General features: G+C 43.7%; 1 protein-coding gene across 3 annotated transcripts in view; it reads right to left on the reverse strand.

Moving 5' to 3' along the window:
* DAP3 (death associated protein 3) overlaps positions 1-20,851 on the reverse strand; it is a 41,307-nt gene that overhangs the window by 11,152 nt on the left and 9,304 nt on the right. For 2 of the 3 annotated variants that reach the window (XM_054458891.2, XM_054458917.2), the window contains exons 2-6: positions 17,412-17,463; positions 10,424-10,546; positions 5,967-6,068; positions 2,061-2,169; positions 1,531-1,623 (exon numbers count right to left, since the gene is read on the reverse strand). In XM_054458891.2, coding sequence (XP_054314866.1) covers positions 1,531-1,623; positions 2,061-2,169; positions 5,967-6,068; positions 10,424-10,546; positions 17,412-17,463 — 479 coding nt within the window. Of the gene's footprint in view, positions 1-1,530; positions 1,624-2,060; positions 2,170-5,966; positions 6,069-10,423; positions 10,547-17,411; positions 17,464-18,580; positions 18,699-20,851 lie in introns of those variants that run through there. The other variant, XM_054458880.2, reaches the window with a different exon arrangement.

Genomic DNA, 20,851 nt, shown 5'->3' on the forward strand with positions numbered 1-20,851 from the left:
TTCAACTCAAAATATTCTATGCCTCTTTTAAGTTATGGGAAATGACTTTAGTTTCTCATATATATTTCTTTTCTTTTCTTTTTTTTTTGAGACACGGTCTTGCTCTGTCACCCAGGCTAGAAGGCAGGATGTGATCACAGTTCACTGTAACCTTGAACTCCTAGGCTCAGGCAATCATCCTGCCTCAGCCTCTCAAAGTGCTGTTGAACCACTGTGCCTGGCCTTGTCAGGTCCATCTTGGACTAAACATTATCATTAGGATCAATATATAAAACATACCAAGTGTATTAAATATCACTTCTGCTTACTGGCAGGTTTGAAAGGTAAGTCAGAAAATGTGGATGTTACATAAGCAGGATTGTTTAAAAAAGAAAGAAAATGTGGATGCACACAACACTGAACAAAAAAGAGACAAATGCAAGTTTTGACAATCCATACTGATGACTCTAGAATGCTGATAAATAGTAAAAGGCTCTATGGGTACTCAGGACTGTTAACGGATGGCAAAAACAAAACAAAACAAAACAAAACTCCATGGCGACCTCTAAGGCAGAAGTTTATGCTCATGGGTATTAAATATCAAAAGAAGGACTGCTTAGCATCAAAAGGCTTCAGGAAGCTTTTAGCCGAATTTCCTTTTGTCACATTGACTTCACCTTGTAATCTGCTTGGCAGTAATATCATGAAGAAATCATGATGGATGAGCTCAGACTGCTCTACATCTGGAGCAAAGGCTTTTCTTCTTCTTCTTCTTTTTTTTTTTTGAGACAGGGTCTTGCTTTGTTGCCCACGCTAGAGTGTAGTGGTGTGATCACAGCTCACTGCAGCCTCCTCCTGGGCTCTAAGCAATATTCCAGCCTCAGCCTCCCAAAGTGCTGGGATTATAGGTTTGAGCCATCATGACTGGCAAAGGCTTTTCCTTTAGCTATCAGATCCCTGTTAGGAAATTAAAGCTGAGGCCGGGTGCAGTGGCTCACGCCTGTAATCCCAGCACTTTGGGAGGCCAAGGCAGGTGGATCACCTGAAGTCAGGAGTTCGAGACCAGCCTGGCCAACATGGTGAAACCCTGTCTCTACTAAAAATACAAAAAAAATTAGCCGGGCGTGGTGGCGGGCGCCTGTAGTCCCAGCTACTCGGGAAGCTGAGGCAGAAGAATGGTGTGAACCTGGGAGGCGGAGCTTGCAGTGAGCTGAGAGCGTGCCACTGCACTCCAGCCTGGGCGACAGAGCAAGACTCCGTCTCAAAAAAAAAAAAAAAAAAAAAAAAATTAGCTGGGCGTGGTGGTGTGGTGGGCGCTTGTAATCCCAGCTACTTGGGAGGCTGAGGCAGGAGAATCTCTTGAGCCTGGAAGGCGGAGGTTGCAGTGACCTGAGATTGCGCCTCTGTACTCCAGACTGGCTGACAAGAACAAAACTCCATCTCAAAAAAAAAAAAAAAAAAAAAAAAGAACAGAAAATTAAAGCTGCAAGGCTACCACGGTAACAGGATAACTAAACCTAACAGACAGAAGAAACAACAGGAAGTTCTTACCATCTGGAATATGTAGTATCAGCCAGTCCTGTTTTGCACAGAAATGAGTAACATGGCAAAGACTGAGGGTTTTTCCTGTTCCCTTCTCTCCATCTAAAGTATATGTTGTTAAAGAAAACATGACTAGAAGGATCACTTGTACTGTGAACAGTAGTTATGCTTTGTTTTGCTTTTTTGAGACGGGGTTGGAGTGCAGTGGCTTGATATCAGCTCACAGCAACCTCCGCTTCCCGGGTTCAAGCGATTCTCCTGCCTCAGCTTCCCAAGTAGCTGGGATTACAGATGCACGCTACCACACCCGGCTAATTTTTTGCATTTTTAGTAAATGCGGGGTTTTGCCATGTTGGCCAGGCAGGTCTTGAACTCCTGACTTCAGGTGATACGCCTGCCTCAGCTTCCCAAACTCCTGGGATTATAGGTGTGAGCTGCTGTGCCTGGCCTCAACAGTACTTTTTTTCATTTCTTCTTTTGCCTTATTTGAGGGGAGAAAGCATTGGTTCGTGAGGGTACAAGCAGGCAGGAAAGGATACACAGAAGATATCGTACAGCCGGGTAAGCAAAATTGGTGTTTTTCAGGTAATGCAGAAGTTCTAGGGCTGGTTTCCTTACCATCAGGCAAGCTTCACTGAATGTCTTCACCTGATAAAATAGGAAAGAAGGAAAGAGTGGGTGGCGTGTGGAAGGAGTGGGTGGGGTGTGGTATACATACTCCGCCTAAAGTGGCAACCAAGACCATCAGATTGCATGCCTCTAATTTATTCAGTTAGGAGAAGCTAGGTTGGTACTGAGTTTGAAAATCTATCCATATAACTTAGCTAAAAACTGAAATACATTATTCCGCACTAAGTAACATGATAGTCAGCTTTTGTTTATTCCTGTTACTGAATCATACATTCTGTCTCAGCTGAAATCTATAAATGATTGATATATCTTCATAACAAAATTATGTATACTACTTAGGGCCACTGTAAATATGGAAAGCATATAGAAAAATGCTTAAAATTTCTGACACAAGTTAATAATTCAATAAACATTAACTCTTTAAATTTTTTTTCTTTTTTTTTTTTTTGAGACGGAGTTTCACTCTTGTTGCCCAGGCTGGAGTGCAATGGCATGATCTCAGCTCACCACAACCTCTGCCTCCCAGTTCAAGTGATTCTCCCGCCTCAGCCTCCCGAGTAGCTGGGATTACAGGCACCCACCACCATGCCTGGCTATTTTGTATTTTTAGTACAGAAGGAGTTTCTCCATGTTGGTCAGGCTGGTCTCAAACTCCCGACCTCAGGTGATACCCCCGCCTCGGCCTCCCAAAGTGCAGTGATTACAGGCGTGAGCCACTGCGCCTGGCCTAAAATTTATTTTTAGTTAATTTTTGTTGTTGTTGTTTTTGAGATGGAGTCTCACTCTGTCACCCAGGCTGGAGTGCAGTGGCGCGATCTCAGCTCACTGCAACCTCCGCCTCCGGGGTTCAAGCAATTCTCCTGCCTCAGCCTCCTCAGTAGCTGGGATTACAGATGCCACCACCATGCCAGGCTGATTTTTGTAATTTTAGTAGAGACAGGCTTTCACCATGTTGGTCAAGCTGGTCTCGAACTCCTGACCTCATGATCCACCTGCCTCAGCCTCCCAAGGTGCTGGGATTATAGGCGTGAGCCACCGCACCTGGCCTAAAATTTATTTTTATTACTTTAACCATTTAGACTTTTTTCTCTAGAACTAAATACATGGCGGCTCAGGAGCAGGTGTGACCAGCTGCCTCACAACTCTAAGGCCATCCATACCTCATACCTCCAGCATACTAACCTTTCAGAGTTTGTGTGTTCATTCCCCTTTTGCTAACAGAATACTTTGGTGGGAAATTTGGGAAGCACTAATGTGTGTGAAACTGATTTGCAAAGAAAATATTAAAATATGTCTACTAATAAGAATATCTAACAAATACTGTTTGTAAGTATAACTACAATAGTGTTAATTTTTTATTTTTTTTGAGACAGAGTCTCGCTCTGTCGCACAGGCTGGAGTGCAGTGACACGATCTCAGCTCACTGCAACCTCCGCCTCCCGGGTTCAAGCGATTCTCCTGCTTCAGCCTCACAAGTAGCAGTGACTACAGGTGTGTGCCACCACGCCCAGCTAATTTTTGTATTTTTAGTAGAGATGGAGTTTCACCATGTTGGCCAGGCTCATCTTGAACTCCTGGCCTTAAGTAATCTGCCCATCTCGGCTTCCCAAAGTGCTGGAATTACAGGCGTGAGCCATTGTACCCAGCCAGTGTTGATATTTTTAAAAGAAATCCTAACAAAACAATTGAATTGGTGTAGGATCTGACAGGCAATTCCAAACTTAATGGAAGGTTCAATGTTTAAAAAAACATGATAAAGGTATTAAAACAAATGTTGGCTGGGCGTGGTGGCTCATGCCTGTAATCCCAGCACTTTGGGAGGCCAAGGCAGGTGGATCACCTGAGGTTAGGAGTTGGAGACCAGCCTGGCCAATATGGCAAATCCCCACATCTACTAAAAATATAAAAATTAGCCAGGCATGGTGGCAAGCACCTGTAATCCCAGCTCCTAGGGAGGCTGAGGCAGGAGAATCACTTGAACTCAGGAGGCGGAGGTTGCAGTGAGCTGAGATCGCATCACTGCATTCCAGCCTGGGCGACAAAAGTGAAACTCCGTTTCAAAAAAAAAAAAGTCACATCAGGGCTGGAAGCTGTGGCTCACACCTGTAATCCCAGCACTTTGAGATGCCAATACAGGAGGATCGCTTGAGCCCAGGAGGTCAGAGATGTAGAGTGTGCTGTGGTCACACCACTGTACTCCAGCCTGGTTGTCAGAGTGAGACCCTGTCTCTATAATTAAAATAATAATAATAAAATAGTCAGCTACCCTGGGCACACTGTCCGTGAGTTAGGTCTGCTCCAAAAGGAGCAGTATTTAAAAAAAAAAAAAAGTCATATTAGGCAGTATGACAATGCTAATATCCACAAACAATGGTGAGGAAGTAGGCCTTCATGTAAATGAAAATTATGAAAAGAATGTGTAAGTTCTTCCAGAGCATTGTTGGTTAAGCTAGTCTGAAAACAACTTCAAATAGTTAATTAAAGATAGAACCTCACAACCCTGAAGCTAAATAAACATTGTACTGTGAATGTCTTGGAACAGCTTAAAGTGCCACTGCGGATGATTTCTTCTGGTTGTGTCTCATTTCCAATCTTAACAACAACAACAAAATTTTTTTTAATTAAAATTGTTTTTTGGAGACAGGGTCTCACTCTGTTGTCGGAGTTGGAGTGCCGTGGCACTATCGTAGCTCACTGCAGCCTGAACTCCTGGGCTCAAGTCATCCTCCTGCCTCAGCCTCCTAAGTAGCTACCACACAGGACTAAATGTTTTTCTTTTTTTTTGAGTGAGCAGCGCAAGATTTATTGCGAAGAGCAAAAGAACAAAGCTTCCACAGTGTGGAAGGGCGCCCGAGCGGGTTGCCCGTGTTTTTCTTTTCTAACTAAAGATACAGTCTCATTATATTGCCCAGCTGGTCTTGAACTCCTGCACTCAAACAATCCTCCCACCTTCACCTCCCAAAGTGCTGAGACTACAGGCATAAACTACCTTGCCTGGCCTGTTATACCTTATTTTATTTTATGCTTGAGATAAGGTCTTGCTCTGTTGCCCAGGCTGGGGTACAGTGGTGCAATCATGGCTCACTGAAGCCCTCACCTCCTGAGCTCAAGCGATCCTCCAACCTCAGCCACCTGAGGAGCTGTGACTACAGGTGTGCATCATGCCCAGCTAATTTTTTATTTTTAATTTTTGTAGAGACAGGTCTCCCTATGTTGCCTAGACTGGTCTCGAACTCCTGGGCCCAAGTGATCCTTCCACCTTGGCCTCCCAAAGTGCAGCTGGGATTACAGGCATGAGCCATAGCGCCCAGCCTGTTATGCCCTTATTATTCATCTAATTTCCCGAAATAAACCACACTAAAGAAATGACATCCTCTGGCTCGCATGCTAAAACTCACCTGCACAGGCAAGTTTGATAACATTTTCACGAAATCCACAAGAGAATAAAAACCAATGCATCTAATCAAAATATCGCTTCTATTTAGCTCAGGAGTATATTATGATTTTGCTTTTGTGCAGCATATTAACTATTTTCATGATATTTTGCCAAGGCAAATTTTAAGTTCATTTAAAACAATTATTTGATGCTGAAATTACTGGAATCTTCTTGGGCTATACAAGGAGGAAAACATCAATATTGTTTAAACATAAGCTTAAAGTAATTGTACTAGTCACAAAAGGTAATCAACAGATGAATTTCTGTTTTTCAGATTAAATTTCATCTTTTTAAATTTTCTTCTCATTTAGCCCCACCCCTTTGCTAGCAGCAGCTTGTATTCTGGGCTCCCTCCAATTTCATTCCCTGTCTTGAGCACCTGCATCACAAAGCGAGGAGGAAGGCCATGGGGAAATACAGTCTTCAAATCCTGGGGGGAGATGTTGTAGTGCTGACCCTCGTGCTGATCCCCATGCTTGGCCTAGGAAATAAGAGTGCAAACAGGTATAATGGTGACAAAGTGACCAAGACTTTCTTTTTTGTCTTATCTATGTGTGTGTATATATGTATGTCTATGTGTATATATATATATATATATATATATATATATATTATTTTTAAGATGGAGTTTTACTTTTGTCACCCAGGCAGGAGTGCAATGGCGCGATCTTAGCTCACTGCAACCTCCGCCTCCCGGGTACAAGCAATTCTCCTGCCTCAGCCTCCCAGTAGCTGGCATTACAATGTGCCACCGCACCCGGCTAATTTTTCTATTTTTAGTAGAGACGGGGTTTCACCATGTTGGCCAGGCTGGTCTTAAACTCCTGACCTCAGGTGATCTGCCTGCCTCAGCCTCCCAAAATGCTGCGATTACAGGGTGAGCCATCTTGCCTAGCCTTGTCTTCTTTTTTTTTGAGATGGAGTCTCGCTCTGTCACCCAGGCTGGAGTGCAATGGTGTAATCTCGGCTCACTGCAACCCCCACCTCCCGGGTTCAGGCAATTCTCCTGCCTCAGCCTCCCGAGCATCTGAGACTACAGGCACACGCCACCACGCCCAGCTAATTTTTGTATTTTTAGTAGAGATGGGATTTCACCATGTTGACCAGGATAGTCTTGACCTCTTGACCTCGTGATCCGCTCACCTCGACCTCCCAAAGTGCTGGGATTACAGGCCTGAGCCACAGCGCCTAGCCCAGCCTTGTCTTCTTATCTGTGACCAAGACTTTGAAAATTGGATAAGGCCTGCTATTCACTCATGTCTTTAGGTGTTTTTTTTGAGATGGAGTTTCACTCTTGTTGCCCAGGCTGAAGTGCAACGGCGCGATCTTGGCTGACCACAACCTCCACCTCCCGGGTTCAACCAATTCTCCTACCTCAGCCTCCCAAGTAGCTAGGATCACAGGCATGTGCCACCACGCCTGCCTAATTTTGTATTTTTAGTAGAGACAGGGTTTCTCCATGTTTAGTAGAGACAGGCTGGTCTTGAACTCCCGACCTCAAGTGATCCGCCTGCCTCAGCTTCCCAAAGTGCTGGGATTACAGGCGTGAGCCACCGCACCCGGCCTTTATGTCTTTTTTTTTTTTTTTTTTTTTGAGACAAGGTCTTGCTCCGTTTACCAGGCTGGAATGCAGTGGTGCAATCACGGCTCACTGAGGCCTCCAATTCCCAGGCTCAAGAGATCCTCCCGCCTCAGCCTCACGAGTAGCTGGGACCACAGGTGTGCACCACTACACCTGGCTAATTTTTTTACTTTTTTGGTAGAGATGCGGTCTTGCTATGTTGCCCAGGTTGGTCTTGAACTCCTGAGCTCAAGTGATCCTCCCACTTTGGCCTCTCAGTGTTGGGATTACAGGCGTGAGCCACTGCGCCTGGACCACTCATCTCTTAAAGCTGGAAAAGATATCTCCCATTGTTTTGAGAAAGCCTGTTGCCCAGATGGGTGTGCAGTGGCCTGATCTCAGCTGACTATAGCCTTGACCTCCTGGGTTCAAGTGATCCTTGTACCTAAACCTCTCGAGTAGCTGGGACTACAGGCGCATGCCACTATGCACTGCTAATTGAAAAACTTTTGGCCAAGTGCAGTGGCTCATGCCTGTCATCCTAGCACTATGGGAGGCCAAGGTGGGTAGATTATGAGGTCAGGAGTTCAAGACCAGCCTGGCCAAGAGGGTGAAAGCCCGTCTCTACAAAAAATAAAAAAAATTAGCCAGGCACGGTGGCAGGCGCCTGTAATCCCAGCTATTCGGAAGGCTGAGGCAGAGAACTGCTTGAACCCGGGAGGCGGAGGATGCAGTGAGCCAAGATCACGCCACTGCACTCCAGCCTGGGTGACAGAACAAGGCTCCATCTAAAAAAAAGAAAAAGAAAAAGAAAAAGAAAAAGAAAATTTTTTTGGCTTGGCGCAGTGGTTCATGCCTGTAATCCCAGCACTTTAGGAGGCCAAGGTGAGCGGATTACCTGAGGTCAGGAATTCAAGATCAGCCTGGCCAACATGTTAAAACCCCACCTGTACTAAAAATACAAAACTTAGCCAGGCATGGTGGCGGATGCCTGTAATCACAGCTACTTGGGAGGCTGAGATAGGAAAATCACTTAAACCCAGGAGGTGGAGGTTGCAGTGAGACGAGACCGTGCCATTGCACTCCAGCCTGGGCAAGAAGAGTGAAACTCTGTCTCAAAAAAAAAAAAAAAAAAAAAAAATTGTTTTAGAGTCAGTGTCTTGCTATGTTGCCTAGGCTAGTCTAGAACTCTTAAGCTCAAGTGATCCTCCCGCCTAGGCCTCCCAAAGTGCTGGGATTACAGGCATAAGCTACTGTGCCCAGCCTCATTTATCTTAGCCAAGAATGCTTGTTGCTGTCCCCAAACCCAGTATGTATATAAAAGTGGTGGCCCAAATAATGAAGCCAATTGCTCATCAAAGTAAACTGTAGATGTAGGGGTAGCAAAGACAATTCTTGCCATCTGGATTTTTCTGTGCTGTGTATAGAGATGCTCCAGTCATGTGACAAGACCATCTGCATGCTGCTGTTTCCCATAGAAACCCCAGAGGAATTGGCAGATAAAAGGACTGCAATTACACAGAAAGCTGAAAGACACTTCAGTGGTTTGATTCATTTATTCTATTTCATTTTGTGTTTGTGAAAATAGGTGAATGGTATATATATATATATATCTGTATCTATATCTCTATCTATCTATCTATCTATCTATCTTTTTTTTTTTGAGATCTATCTACCTATCTATCTATCTCTATATATATATATATATTTTTTTTGAGACGGAGTCTTGTACCATCGCCCAGGCTGGAGTGCAGTGGCACGATCTCAGCTCACTGCAAGCTCCACTTCCCAGGTTCATACCATTCTCCTGCCTCAGCCTCCCGAGTAGCTAGGACTACAGGCGACCGCCACCATGCTCAACTAATTTTTTTTTTTGTATTTTTAGTAGAGATGGGGTTTCACTGTGTTAGCCAGGATGGTCTCAGTCTCCTGACCTCGTGATCCGCCTGCCTTGGCCTCCCAAAATGCTGGGATTACAGGTGTGAGCCACCTCGCCCAGCCATATATATATACTTTTTAAGGCAGAGTCTTGCTCTCTTGCCCAGGCTGGAGTGCAGTGGCGCGATCTTGGCTCATTGCAACTTCTGCCTCCTGGGTTCAAGCAATTCTCCTGCCTCAGCCTCCTGAGTAGCTGGGATTACAGGTGCTCGCCACCACATCCAGCTAATTTTAGTATTTTTAGTAGAGACAGGCTTTCGCCATATTGGCTAGGCTGGTCTAGAACTCCTGACCTCAAGTGATCCTCCTGCCTCGGCCTCCCAAAGTGCTAGGATGACAGTCGTGAGCCACCCTGCATGGCCAAAGGCTAGAGATATATTTAAAACACACCCTGCTGAGATCATGTTTTGGGTAATGGGTGATTACTTTTTCTTTCCACACAGACTATAGTAAGATGGGAAGACTCAGAGGGTAGGGGCAGGGAAAGAAAGGTATTGGTTCCTCACATTACAGCACAGACCACAAATTAATTTCATTTATGAGAGGCAGCAACAAAAAGAAATCAATATCCAGTCTAATGGGGAACTGGACTAGAAAATGCAACACTAGATACTGCTGGAATCCTGGCTTCTGCAGACAAAATTCACTTTAAATGCTGCTCTTCTCATAACAAATCAAGTTAGTTCCCTCTCCAGACCCTAGGAAATCCACTTACAAAACTGCAAAATAGCACCAGATTGGTTATTAGAAAAATTGGGTTCTGAACCTGCCCTGGTAGAAAATTGTGGGCAAGTAGTTTAATTTCTTTAGTACTCTCCATACCAGAGGTTGTTAAGTTATGGCTGGGCACCTGTTTTGTAAATAGAGTTTTACTGGAACATGTTCACACCCATTTGTTTATGGCAGAGTTGAGTACTTGTGACAGATCATCCCAGTCCATCGGCCTGAAATATTCACTACATGGTCCTTTAAGAAAAAGTCTGTCACCCAACACATAATATAAGCAATAATAATTGGTAAACTTACCCTGTAAGAAATTAAACTTAGTAAGTATTGAGTATTTGACAACTCTATGCTCAGCAAAATCCGTGGAACTAGGTGAATTCACTAGTAGAGATTACATGGGAACTGATATAGACCGAGCTGGCCAGTGTATGTTACCATAGTATCAGACAGGGACAGGGATAATCTGGGTTGCAGAGTGCTATCTCAGGTGCACTATCTGAGTAAATGCAAATCTACTAAGCTTCTTTCAGTTTCAGTTTTCCTATGCAAAATGAGGATAGGAATACAAATCATAAGCCCTGAGAAACCCCATATACACATTAGTAACTCACCGGGTCATTCTCATTGGTGCGGGAAATAGCTCTCAGACTCTCAACTGGAACCTGGTTATCTAGGTGAGCAGCAATGCTTTGGCGAGCCTGGGTCCCCATGTGTAAAAAACGCCCAGGGTCCAACTATAAGAGAAACCATTTCAGTGTTACGGGGTTATCAAACTTTTTTTTTTTTTTTGAGACGGAGTTTCGCTCTTGTTGCCCAAGCTGGAGTGCAATGGCGCCATCTCGGCTCACTACAACCTCCACCTCCCAGGTTCAAGTGATTCTCCTGCCTCAGCCTCCTGAGTAACTGGGATTACAGGCGTGCGCCACCACACCTGGCTAATTTTTTTATATTTTTAGTAGAAACGAGATTTCACCATATTGGCCAGGCTGGTCTCGAACTCCTGAACTCAGGTGAGCCGCCCGCCTCTGCCTCCCAAAATGCTGGGATTACAGGCTTGAGCCACCACACCTGGCCAATCAAACTTTTTATGCTTGCCAAAACACTGAGAAGGTGAGCCATGTCTGCAACAGGGATGTCACTAACATACATTTTTCTTCTATGTAAAGAGGATCCCTGTTATTATTTAAAATTCACTAAGTCCAATGACATTATTCATATTCTATATCTGTTCCAGTCTGTGTATTGCCTTATCAGGGGTCTGTCCTATATGGAAACAAACAATTCTGTCAGAGATTATTCAGGAGCATACATAGAGTAGCCATTAGCAAACTTGAAGCAGGAAAGCTCTTTTAATGCGCTTGCACAGCAATGAATGGTTGTCAAAACTGTGTAATTCTCATTCTCTGTCAGTCACCTCAGTTATCAGGGGATCAGTGCAATGCTCCTCTCTATGTGACAGCTATAATTACATGCCCTGTAACAATTTTCCTGCTAATTGTGCCCTGGAATAAAGGATCTTTCATTAGAGACATGTAATAAGGGAGTATGTCAAATACACAACTAAGTGAAAGCAAACTGCTCTATAGATAACTCACTGAACTGTACACTGAAACCTCTGAACCAACAGGGAGGGGAAGGGGGGGGATTTCAGTAGACAAATCTAACAAAATGGTAAGTGAAAAACCCCAAAACTGAGCTTAAGGATAACAAACCTTATGTAGAAAGTTAAAGGATGTGTTATGAGGAAAAGATTAGGGAATGCAGCCAGGAGAAGCGAGAGAATAGAAATATAATGGATAGTGTAATAAGGGAGTTGCTTAATAAATAGGTTATCATATGAAAGCTACTAGTATTTTATAGTCTCACCAAGCAGCTTCTCACTCTCTCTTTTTTTTAAGACAGGGTCTTGCTCTGTCACCCAGGCTGGAGTGCAGTGGCACGATTATGGCACACTGTAGTCTCAAATCCAGGCCCAAGCCATGCTCCCATCTCAGGTTCCCAAGTAGCTGGGACTACAGGTGCATGCCACTACGCCCAGCTAATTTTTTTAATTTTTTGTAGACAGGGTCTTGCTATGTTGCCCAGGTTGCTCTCCAACTCCTGCACTCAAGTGATCCTCCTGCCTGGGCCTCCCAAAGTGCTGGGATGATAGGTGTGAGCCACTGCACCTAGCTCACCAAGCAGCTTTTTGTGAGGTTTTTTTTTTTTTTTTTTTTGAGATGGAGTCTTGCTCTGTTGCCCAGGCTGGGGTGCAGTGGCACAATCTTGGCTCTCTGCAACCTCCACCTCCTGGGTTCAAGTGATTCTCCTGCCACAGCCTCCTGAGCAGCTGGGATTATAGGAGTGTGCCACCACGCCCAGCTAATTTTTCTATTTTTAGTAGAGACAGGATTTTGCCATGTTGGCCAGGCTGGTCTCAAACTCCTGACCTCAGGTGGTCCTCCCACCACAGGCTCTCAAAGTGCTGGGATTACAGGCGTGAACCACCATGCCCAGCCTACCAAGCAGCTTTTTGAGTGCAGAAAATATATGTTATCTCTGTACCATCCCTCCTCACACTTACACCCATTTTATGACATGATCCTAAACTCCATATATAAATTATGTGTCTAACATTCCCACTACACAGGTTGAGAGAGAGTATTGTGCCCATCACTTTTGTTTGTTTTTTTTTTGGGACGGAATCTCACTCTTGTCGCCCAGGCTGGGGTGCAATGGCATGATCTCAGCTCACTACAACCTCTGCCCCCAGGTTCAAGTGGTTCTCCTGTCTCAGTAGCTGGGATTACAGGCGCCTGCCACCACACCTGACTAATTTTTGTATCTTTAGTGGAGACTGGGTTTCACCATGTTGGTCACGCTGGTCTGGAACTCCTGACCTCAGGTGATCTGCCCGCCTTAGTCTCCCAAAGTGCTGGGATTATGGGCGTGAGCCACCATGCCCAGCCAACACATAACATTTTAACTTGTATCTTTATCTCTAAATCTTTTATTTTTTCATCTTTCATAGTCCTTAACCTTCCCGAAAATAGGTTTAACCTTCGACTAATCTAAAAGCTTGGATGGAGCCAGGGGGTGGTGGTCCACTCCTGTAGTCCCAGCTACTTGGGAGCTAAAGTGGAAGGACTGCTTGAGGGCAGGAGTTCCACATCAGCCAGGGAAGCACAGTGAGACCCCGACAATAAAAAAATTTTAAAAAGCTTAGAAGGTTCCAGAACGATGTCAAAATTAATCTCAAATTCCTTAGCATAACAATCTAGACCACTGTGATGACTTCAGCCTACCTTTGTAATTTCATTTATAACCATATGACCATGCTAAAACATGTCATTTTTATGCCTCTATACTTCTGCTCATTCTACTTCAACTTCCCTCTCTCCCCATTTAAATCTTTCCCATTCATCAAGCCTCAACTCGAATGTCACATCCTCAGTGAAAATTTGCCAGACACCTCCAGTCAAAAGTAATTCTCTTTCCTTTCTGCTAACAGCACTCTGTGTATTGCACAGCAATTTTATTACACTGCCTTGAGTTGTACTCATGCCTACTGTTAACTGAGTATCTATTAGATGTAAGGCAATACAGCATTGTACATGTACTAGTTTTAAACCTAGAAATCCTAGAAGATAGGCAGAATATTATCAACCCTGTGTTATGATGGGGAAGACAAGGTTCAGGGAAGCTGAGTAATTTTGATTAAGGTCACAGAGTTTTAGGTGGTGAACTAGAATAGACATCCAAGTTTGTCTCTATTTTAAAAAACTGTATCATGTTATCTTATACATGCTTGTCTCCTAGGCTACACGCTTGGAAGAAAAGGGGTCAGATTTTATTCATTTTTGTATCTCCCTCTCTGAGTACTTAACACACTACAAGTACTTAGTTTGCCCTGGAATAAAGAATCTGAAAATGAAAACATGCAATGAGAGAGTACGTAAAGCATCCACGAAGGAAAGTAAATGCTCTATAGGAAACTTAGTGAAGTATACACAGAAACTTCTGAACCATTACTTGTAGATTTTAATATAAAGTAACTGTCAAGTACTAGAGTTGCTCCAGCTTAGTCTGAGAATGTATGACTATAAATTACAGCAGAAGCAGCAATGCTTAGGAAATATCCAAATATCCAAATCATTCTCTACACTTCTCAGCCTCCCTTGCAGAAACGGGAGGGGTCATGTGATTCCTTTGGCTAAAGACCTATGAATGGAAATAATTTGTGTCATTGTGTCCTTTCTAGTCAGAGCCAATTAAGTGTGAGGTATAAATATCTCTCCCTCCCCACCTTAAAAGCTACATGTTGTGATGTATCCCAAGAAGGTAAACTTTTGTCCCTCCATCCAGACTTCAATCTTGCTTGCAAAGCCTTTTTGAAAGACAGGAACAGCAAAAACAAAGCAAAACACATGCACACAACACAAACAATATCCTTTGTGTTAGGCCACTGAGAATACAAGGCTTGTTACTTCAGCATAGCAATCTGAATAATACACCCTCGTACTACTTAAACGCTACTCAATTCTATCTACCGGAGAGAAAGCACCATGCCTCTTTACAAAGCAGAGTGGAAAACAAACTATTCAAGGGCCACAAGGTGGTGCTATTTCTACAGTAATGTGATGACATTTTTGTTATACTTTTTTTTTTTTTGACATAGGGTGGGGTCTTGCTATATTGCCCCGGACAGTCTCAAATTCCTGGGCCCACATGATCCTCCTGCCTCAGCCTCCCGAGTAGCTGAAACTACAGGTACTTTTTGAAGCAAATTAAAAGCTAGCAAAATTGAATCTTTTTTTTTTTTTTTTTTTTTTTTGAGACGGAGTTTTGCTCTTGTTGCCCAGGCTGGAGTGCAATGGTGTGATCTTGGCTCACTGCAACCTCTGCCTCCCGGGTTCAAGTGATTCTCCTGCCTCAGCCTCCCTAGTAGCTGGGATTACAGGCATGCGCCACCGCGCCTGGCTAATTTTGTATTTTTAGTAGTGACGGGGTTTCTCCATGTTGGTCAGGCTGGTCTCGAACTCCCGACATCAGGCGATCTGCCTGCCTTGGCCTCCCAAAGTGCTGGGATTACAGGTGTGATCCACCGCGCCTGGCCTACAGCAAAATGGAATCTTTAATTCTTAAAGTTTTACGTATGATATCACTCAAGTAGACTGTTGTTTCCAGAGAAAACAACCATCTGTACAATTGCCTCTGTACAGTTCCAGAATGAACATCCTGCAGTTTCTGAAAAAGCATTTGTGGGCCAATCTAGAAGATCACCGTGATGGTTAATATTAAGCGTCAACTTGATTGGATTAAAGGCTGTAAAGTATTGTTCCTGGGTGTGTCTGTGAGGGTGTTGCCAAAGGAGATTAACATTTGAGTCAGTGGACTGGGAGAGGCAGACCCACCCTCAGTGTGGGTGGACACCATCTAATCACCTGCCAGGGCAGCTAGAATAAAGCAGGCAGAAGAAGGTGGGATGAGCCGACTTGCTGAGTCTTCCAGCCTTCATCTTTCTCCTGAGCTAGATGCTTCCCGCCCTGGAACACTGGACCCCAAGTTCTTCAGTTTTTGGACTCTTGGACTTACAACAGTGATTTGCCAGGGGCTCTCAGGCCTTTAGCCACAGACTGAAGGCTGCACTGTCAGCTTCCCTACTTTTGAAGTTTTGGGACTTGGACTGGCTTACTTGCACCTCAGCTTGCTCACAGCCTACTGTGGGACTTTGCCAGATGGTGTGACTCAATACTCCTTAACAAACTCTCCTTCATATATACTTCTATCCTATTAGTGCTGTCCCTGTAGAGAACTCTGACTAATACAGTCACCCTGAACCAAACTAATAAAAAAAAAAAACACCAAAACTTTCTCTCACTAACAGCGCTCTACAGTCTAGCCTCAGGTCTTTCTCGTCTGTTATTAAGAAAGAGGAAATTTTTTTTTTCTTTTGAGATGTAGTCTTACTCTGTTGCCCAGGGTAGAGTGCAGTGGCGTGATCTCGGCTCACTGCAACCTCCACCTCTTGGTTCAAGCGATTCTCTTACCTCAGCCTCCCAAGTAGCTGGGATTACAGGCGTGTGCCACCACACGCAGCTAATTTTTGTATTTTTAGTAGAGACGGGGTTTCACTATGTTGGCCAGGCTGGTCTCAAACTCCCGACCTCAGGTGATCTGCCCGCCTCAGCCTCCCAAAGTGCTGGGATTACAGGCATGAGCCACCGCGCCCGGCCGAGAGAGGAAATTTATTTTAGCCTTGTAATATGATCAGTTGAGTCCAGAATCCATCCCTCTGCTGATCCTTGCTTTCGTTTCATTTTATAATAATGGGTTATTTTATGTATTAATATATAGGCCTGAGGGAAGGGGGCACATGCAGGGAGAGCCATACAGGAGGAAGGGCTCCTTTTCTAGGAAATCTAATCTGTAATTAAATAATCAGCTGAAAATAACCAAGTCTTTCTGGCTCAGTTCTGAGCCTTTCAGGATCTCCTACTGACTCGACTAATCCAGCTCAGGTGCTCCTCTTTGGTGCTGTAAGAGCACCATACTGAAATAGTCATTTTTTCATGATTCTACTGGACTGTAAGCTTCTGGAGAACATGGACCATAAAATGCAATAGAGCACAGTGGTTAGGCCACAGGCTTTGAAGTCAGACAGACCTGGCATCTTGTGTGGGCTTTGCAACCTCACAGGCTATTTCCTCAGGTAAGTCACCTAGCCAATCTCATCTTTAGTTTCTCCATCTGTAAAACAAGGATATTATCTCGTTCATGGGTTGATCATGAGGATTAAAAAAATAAAACACTTAGTGTAGTACCTGGCACATAATAATACCCAACAAATAATAACTATTATTAGTGAAACGAGGCATCTTAGAATTCTGAGTACCTGCCATATAGAAGGTACCGAAGGCCGGGCACAGTGGCGCACGCCTGTAATCCCAGCACTTTGGGAGGTCTAGGTGGGCAGATCACGAAGTCAGGAGTTCAAGACCAGCCTAGCTAATATGATGAAACACCGTTTCTACTAAAAATACAAAAATTAGCCGGGCATGGTGGCAAGCGCCTGTAGTCCCAGCTACTCGGGAGGCTGAGGCAGAAGAATAGCTTGAACTCGGGAGGTGGAGGTTGCAGTGAGCCGAGATTGCGCCACTGCACACTCCAGCCTGGGCAACAGAGTGAGACTCTGTCTCAAAAAAAAGAAAAAAAGTACTGAAAAACTATTTGGTAAATAAGTGAAAAAATGAAGTAAACCAGCAGAATGGTCTTTTTCATGTACAATTTTATTTTTTATTCTATTTTAGATGCTAAAGCTGTAAATTGGCAACTTGTTTTTCTTTTAAATACTTCATTAAGGGATGATAACCATTCTCTAGTTGGCTAGAGAAATAAAGTTAATAAAGATAATTACAGTCAAACTTACTTATGTTTTCTGGAAAAATATTAATTCTCCTATCCCATGGTAAATTCTCAAGCACAATTATTCTACTGAAACCTGTTACATATGAAGTTTTCCAGAGCATTTCACTCTAGATACAATGAATCCATCTAAAAACAAGAATCCGGGAACCTAAAGGCAGTATGCACAGAGTGTTCAGGTCAGTCAGGACTCACCTTATGGATCCTAGAGATAAGCCTTGTTATTCCTTTCAGCATCATCCTTGCACTGTTAAAAAAAAAAAAAAAAGTGAAAAGGTAAACCACAAATGGGAAAAGATATTTGCAACATGGAAAACTGAGAATAGATTAATAGGGATTAATATTCTATATTAATATCTAGAATATATAAAGAATGCCTACAGCTTCATAAAGAAAAATGAGCAAAAGGCATGAACAGGCATTTCACAGAAAACAAAACACAAAAGGCTAGTGAACCCATGAAAAGATTTTTGAACCTCATTACAAATCAGGGAAATGCTAATTAAAATGATGAAAACCAGATACCATTCACAATCATCATACTGGGAAAATAAAAAAGTCAGGCGGGACACAGTGGCTCACACGTACAATCCCAACACTTTGGGAGGAACACTTTTCGGGGCTGAGGTGGGTGGATTGCTTGAGCCCAGGAGTTCAAGACTGGCCTCAGCAACAAAGTGAGACCCTGTCTTTACAAAAAATATAAAAATTAGTAGGGCATGGTAGTGCATGCCTGTAGTCCCAGCTCCTCAGGAGGCTGAGGCAGGAGGATCACTTGAGCTTGGGAGGAGGTGGAGGTCACAGTGAGCTGAGATGCACTACATTCCAGCATGGATGACAGAGTGAGACCACCTCAAAAAAAAAAAAAAAAAGAAAGAAAAAAAAAAAGAAAATAGGCCAGGTGTAATGGCTCATACCTGTAATCCCAGCACTTTGGGAGGTCAAGGTGGGCAGATCACTTGAGGTCAGGAGTTCGAGACCAGCCTGGCCAACATGGTAAAACTTTGTCTCTACCAAAAAATATTTTAAAAAATTAGTCGGAGGCCACGCGCAGTGGCTCACGCCTGTAATCCCAGCACTTTGGGAGGCCGAGGCGGGCAGATCACGAGGTCAGGAGATCTAGACAGTCCTGGCTGACACAGTGAAACCCCGTCTCTACTAAAAATGCAAAAAATTAGCCGGGCGTGGTGGTGGGCACCTGTAGTCCCAGCTACTTGGGAGGCTGAGGCAGGAGAATGGCATGAAACTGGGAGGCAGAGCTTGCAGTGAGCTGAGATCATGCCACTGCACTCCAGCCTGGGTGACAGAGCGAGACTCTGTCTCAAAAAAAAAAAAAAAAAAAAATTAGGAGTGGTGATACGCACCTGTAGTCCCAGCTACTCTGGAGGCTAAGGCAGGAGGATTGCTTGCATCCAGGAGGCAGAGGTTGCAGTGAGCTGATATCACACCACTGTACTCTAGCCCAGGTGACAGAGTGAGACTCTGTCTCAAAAAAAAAAAAAAAAAAAAAAGAAAAAGACAATTAAAAAGTCAGACAATAGCAAATGTTAAACAGGCTGTGAAACATTACATTGTATTTAACTTTCATACATGTCAATGAAAGCATAAATACACTATCTTTGCAAAGTTGAAAATGCACAAAACAAAGTTGAAAATACACTATCTTTGCAAAGTTGAAAATGCACTAACAAAAAGTTGAAAGTGCGGTGGCTCGAGCCTGTAATCCCAGTAATTTGGGAGGCCAAGCCAGGTGGATCACCTGAGGTCAGGAGTTCAAGACTAGCCTGGCCAACATGGTAAAACCCAATCTCTACTAAAAATACAAAAAATTAGCTGGGCGTGGTGGTGTACACCCGTAATCCCAGCTACTCGGGAGGCAGAGGCAGGAGGATTCCTTGAACCTGGGAGGCAGAGGGTTGCAGTGAGCCGAGATCGCGCCATTGCATTCCAGACTGGGCAACAAGAGTGAAACTCTGTCTCAAAACAAAAACAAAAACCAAAAACACTTCTACGTGTACACTGGGAAATATATATAAGGAGGTTCATACTAGCAGAGTATGAATTATAAAAAAACTGTAGAAAAAACAAATGTCCCTTAGTAGAACAGTAGATAGAGACAGTCATAAAATGGAATATTAGAAAGCAATTAAATGAAAAAATTACCATTGCATTCATCAACATGGATCTCAAAAATGAATACTGAGTGAACACTATTACATCTGGCATGATATAACATATAAAATTCAAAACCAAAAAGCTTCCTTAATTATTTGGGGGATATAAATAGGAAAACTGAAACAAAAAGGCAAGATAATGATAAAAACAACATTTAGAATAATGGTTACTTCTGGGGAGAAGAAAAGGGAAGAAGATTGGGGCAGGGCACACAAGGAAACTGATAATGAACTATTACTAACACTGGATAATGGATACATGAGAATTTATTATTTTCATATCATACGTATTATATTCATTTTTTTGTATACAGGAAATATTTAATTTAAAAGCCCGAATCTTTTGGAGCTAAGAGGTTTAAAATACTTAAATGTAACTCTCAATATCCAGTAGTTATAGAATAACTGAATTAAATGTCTATGTAATTAATTAGTTCATTTTGGCTATAAATTTTTTTTTTTTTGAGACAGAGTCTCACTCTGTCGCCCAGGCTGGAGTGCAGTGGAGCGATCTCGACTCACTGCAAGCCCACCTCCCGGGTTCATGCCATTCTCCTGCCTCAGCCTCCCGAGTAGCTGGGACTACAGGCGCCCGCCACCACGCCTGGCTAATTTTTTGTATTTTTAGTAGAGACGGGGTTTCACCATGTTAGCCAGGGTGTTCTCGATCTCCTGACCTTGTGATCCTCCCGCCTTGCCCTCCCAAAGTGTTGGGATTACAGGCGTGAGCCACCGCACCCAGCCTATTATACATTTTTGTTTGTTTTGTTTTGGTTTTTTTGAGATGGAGTTTCGCTCTTGTTGCCCAGGCTGGAGTGCAATGGCATGATCCTGGCTCACTGCAACCTCCACCTCCCGGGTTAAAGCGATTCTCCTGTCTCAGCCTCCTGAGTAACTGAAGTTAGAGATGCCAGCTACCATGCCCAGCTAATTTTTGTATTTTTAGTAGAGACAGGGTTTCACCATGTTGGCCAGGCTGGTCTCGAACTCCTGACCTCAGGTGATCTACCTGCCTCGGCCTCTCAAAGTGCTGGGATTACAGGCGTGAGTTACCACACCCGTTCCCCTTGGCTATCATTTTCACCTTTCTTTATTTTATTTATTTATTTATTTATTTTGAGACAAAGTCTTGCTCTGTCGCCCAAGCTGGAGTTCACTGGAACCTTGCCTCCCGGGTTCAAGCGATTCTCCTGCCTCAGCCTCCTAAATAGCTGGGACTACAGGCACACACCACCATGTCCAGCTAATTTTTGTACTTTTAGTAGAGACAGGGTTTCACCATGTTGGCCAGGCTGGTCTCGAACTCCTGACCTCAGGTGATCCTCCCACCTCAGCCTCCCAAAGGGATTACAGGCGTGAGCCACTGCACCCAGAAACACCTTTCACAACCCAAATCTTTAAAGCAACAATAACAACAACCATAGAGTTGCAACCAATTAACCCAACAGTTACTGAGCACCT

This window comes from Pongo pygmaeus, chromosome 1 (genome assembly GCF_028885625.2).
Source record: "Pongo pygmaeus isolate AG05252 chromosome 1, NHGRI_mPonPyg2-v2.0_pri, whole genome shotgun sequence".
Taxonomy (NCBI): domain Eukaryota; kingdom Metazoa; phylum Chordata; class Mammalia; order Primates; family Hominidae; genus Pongo; species Pongo pygmaeus.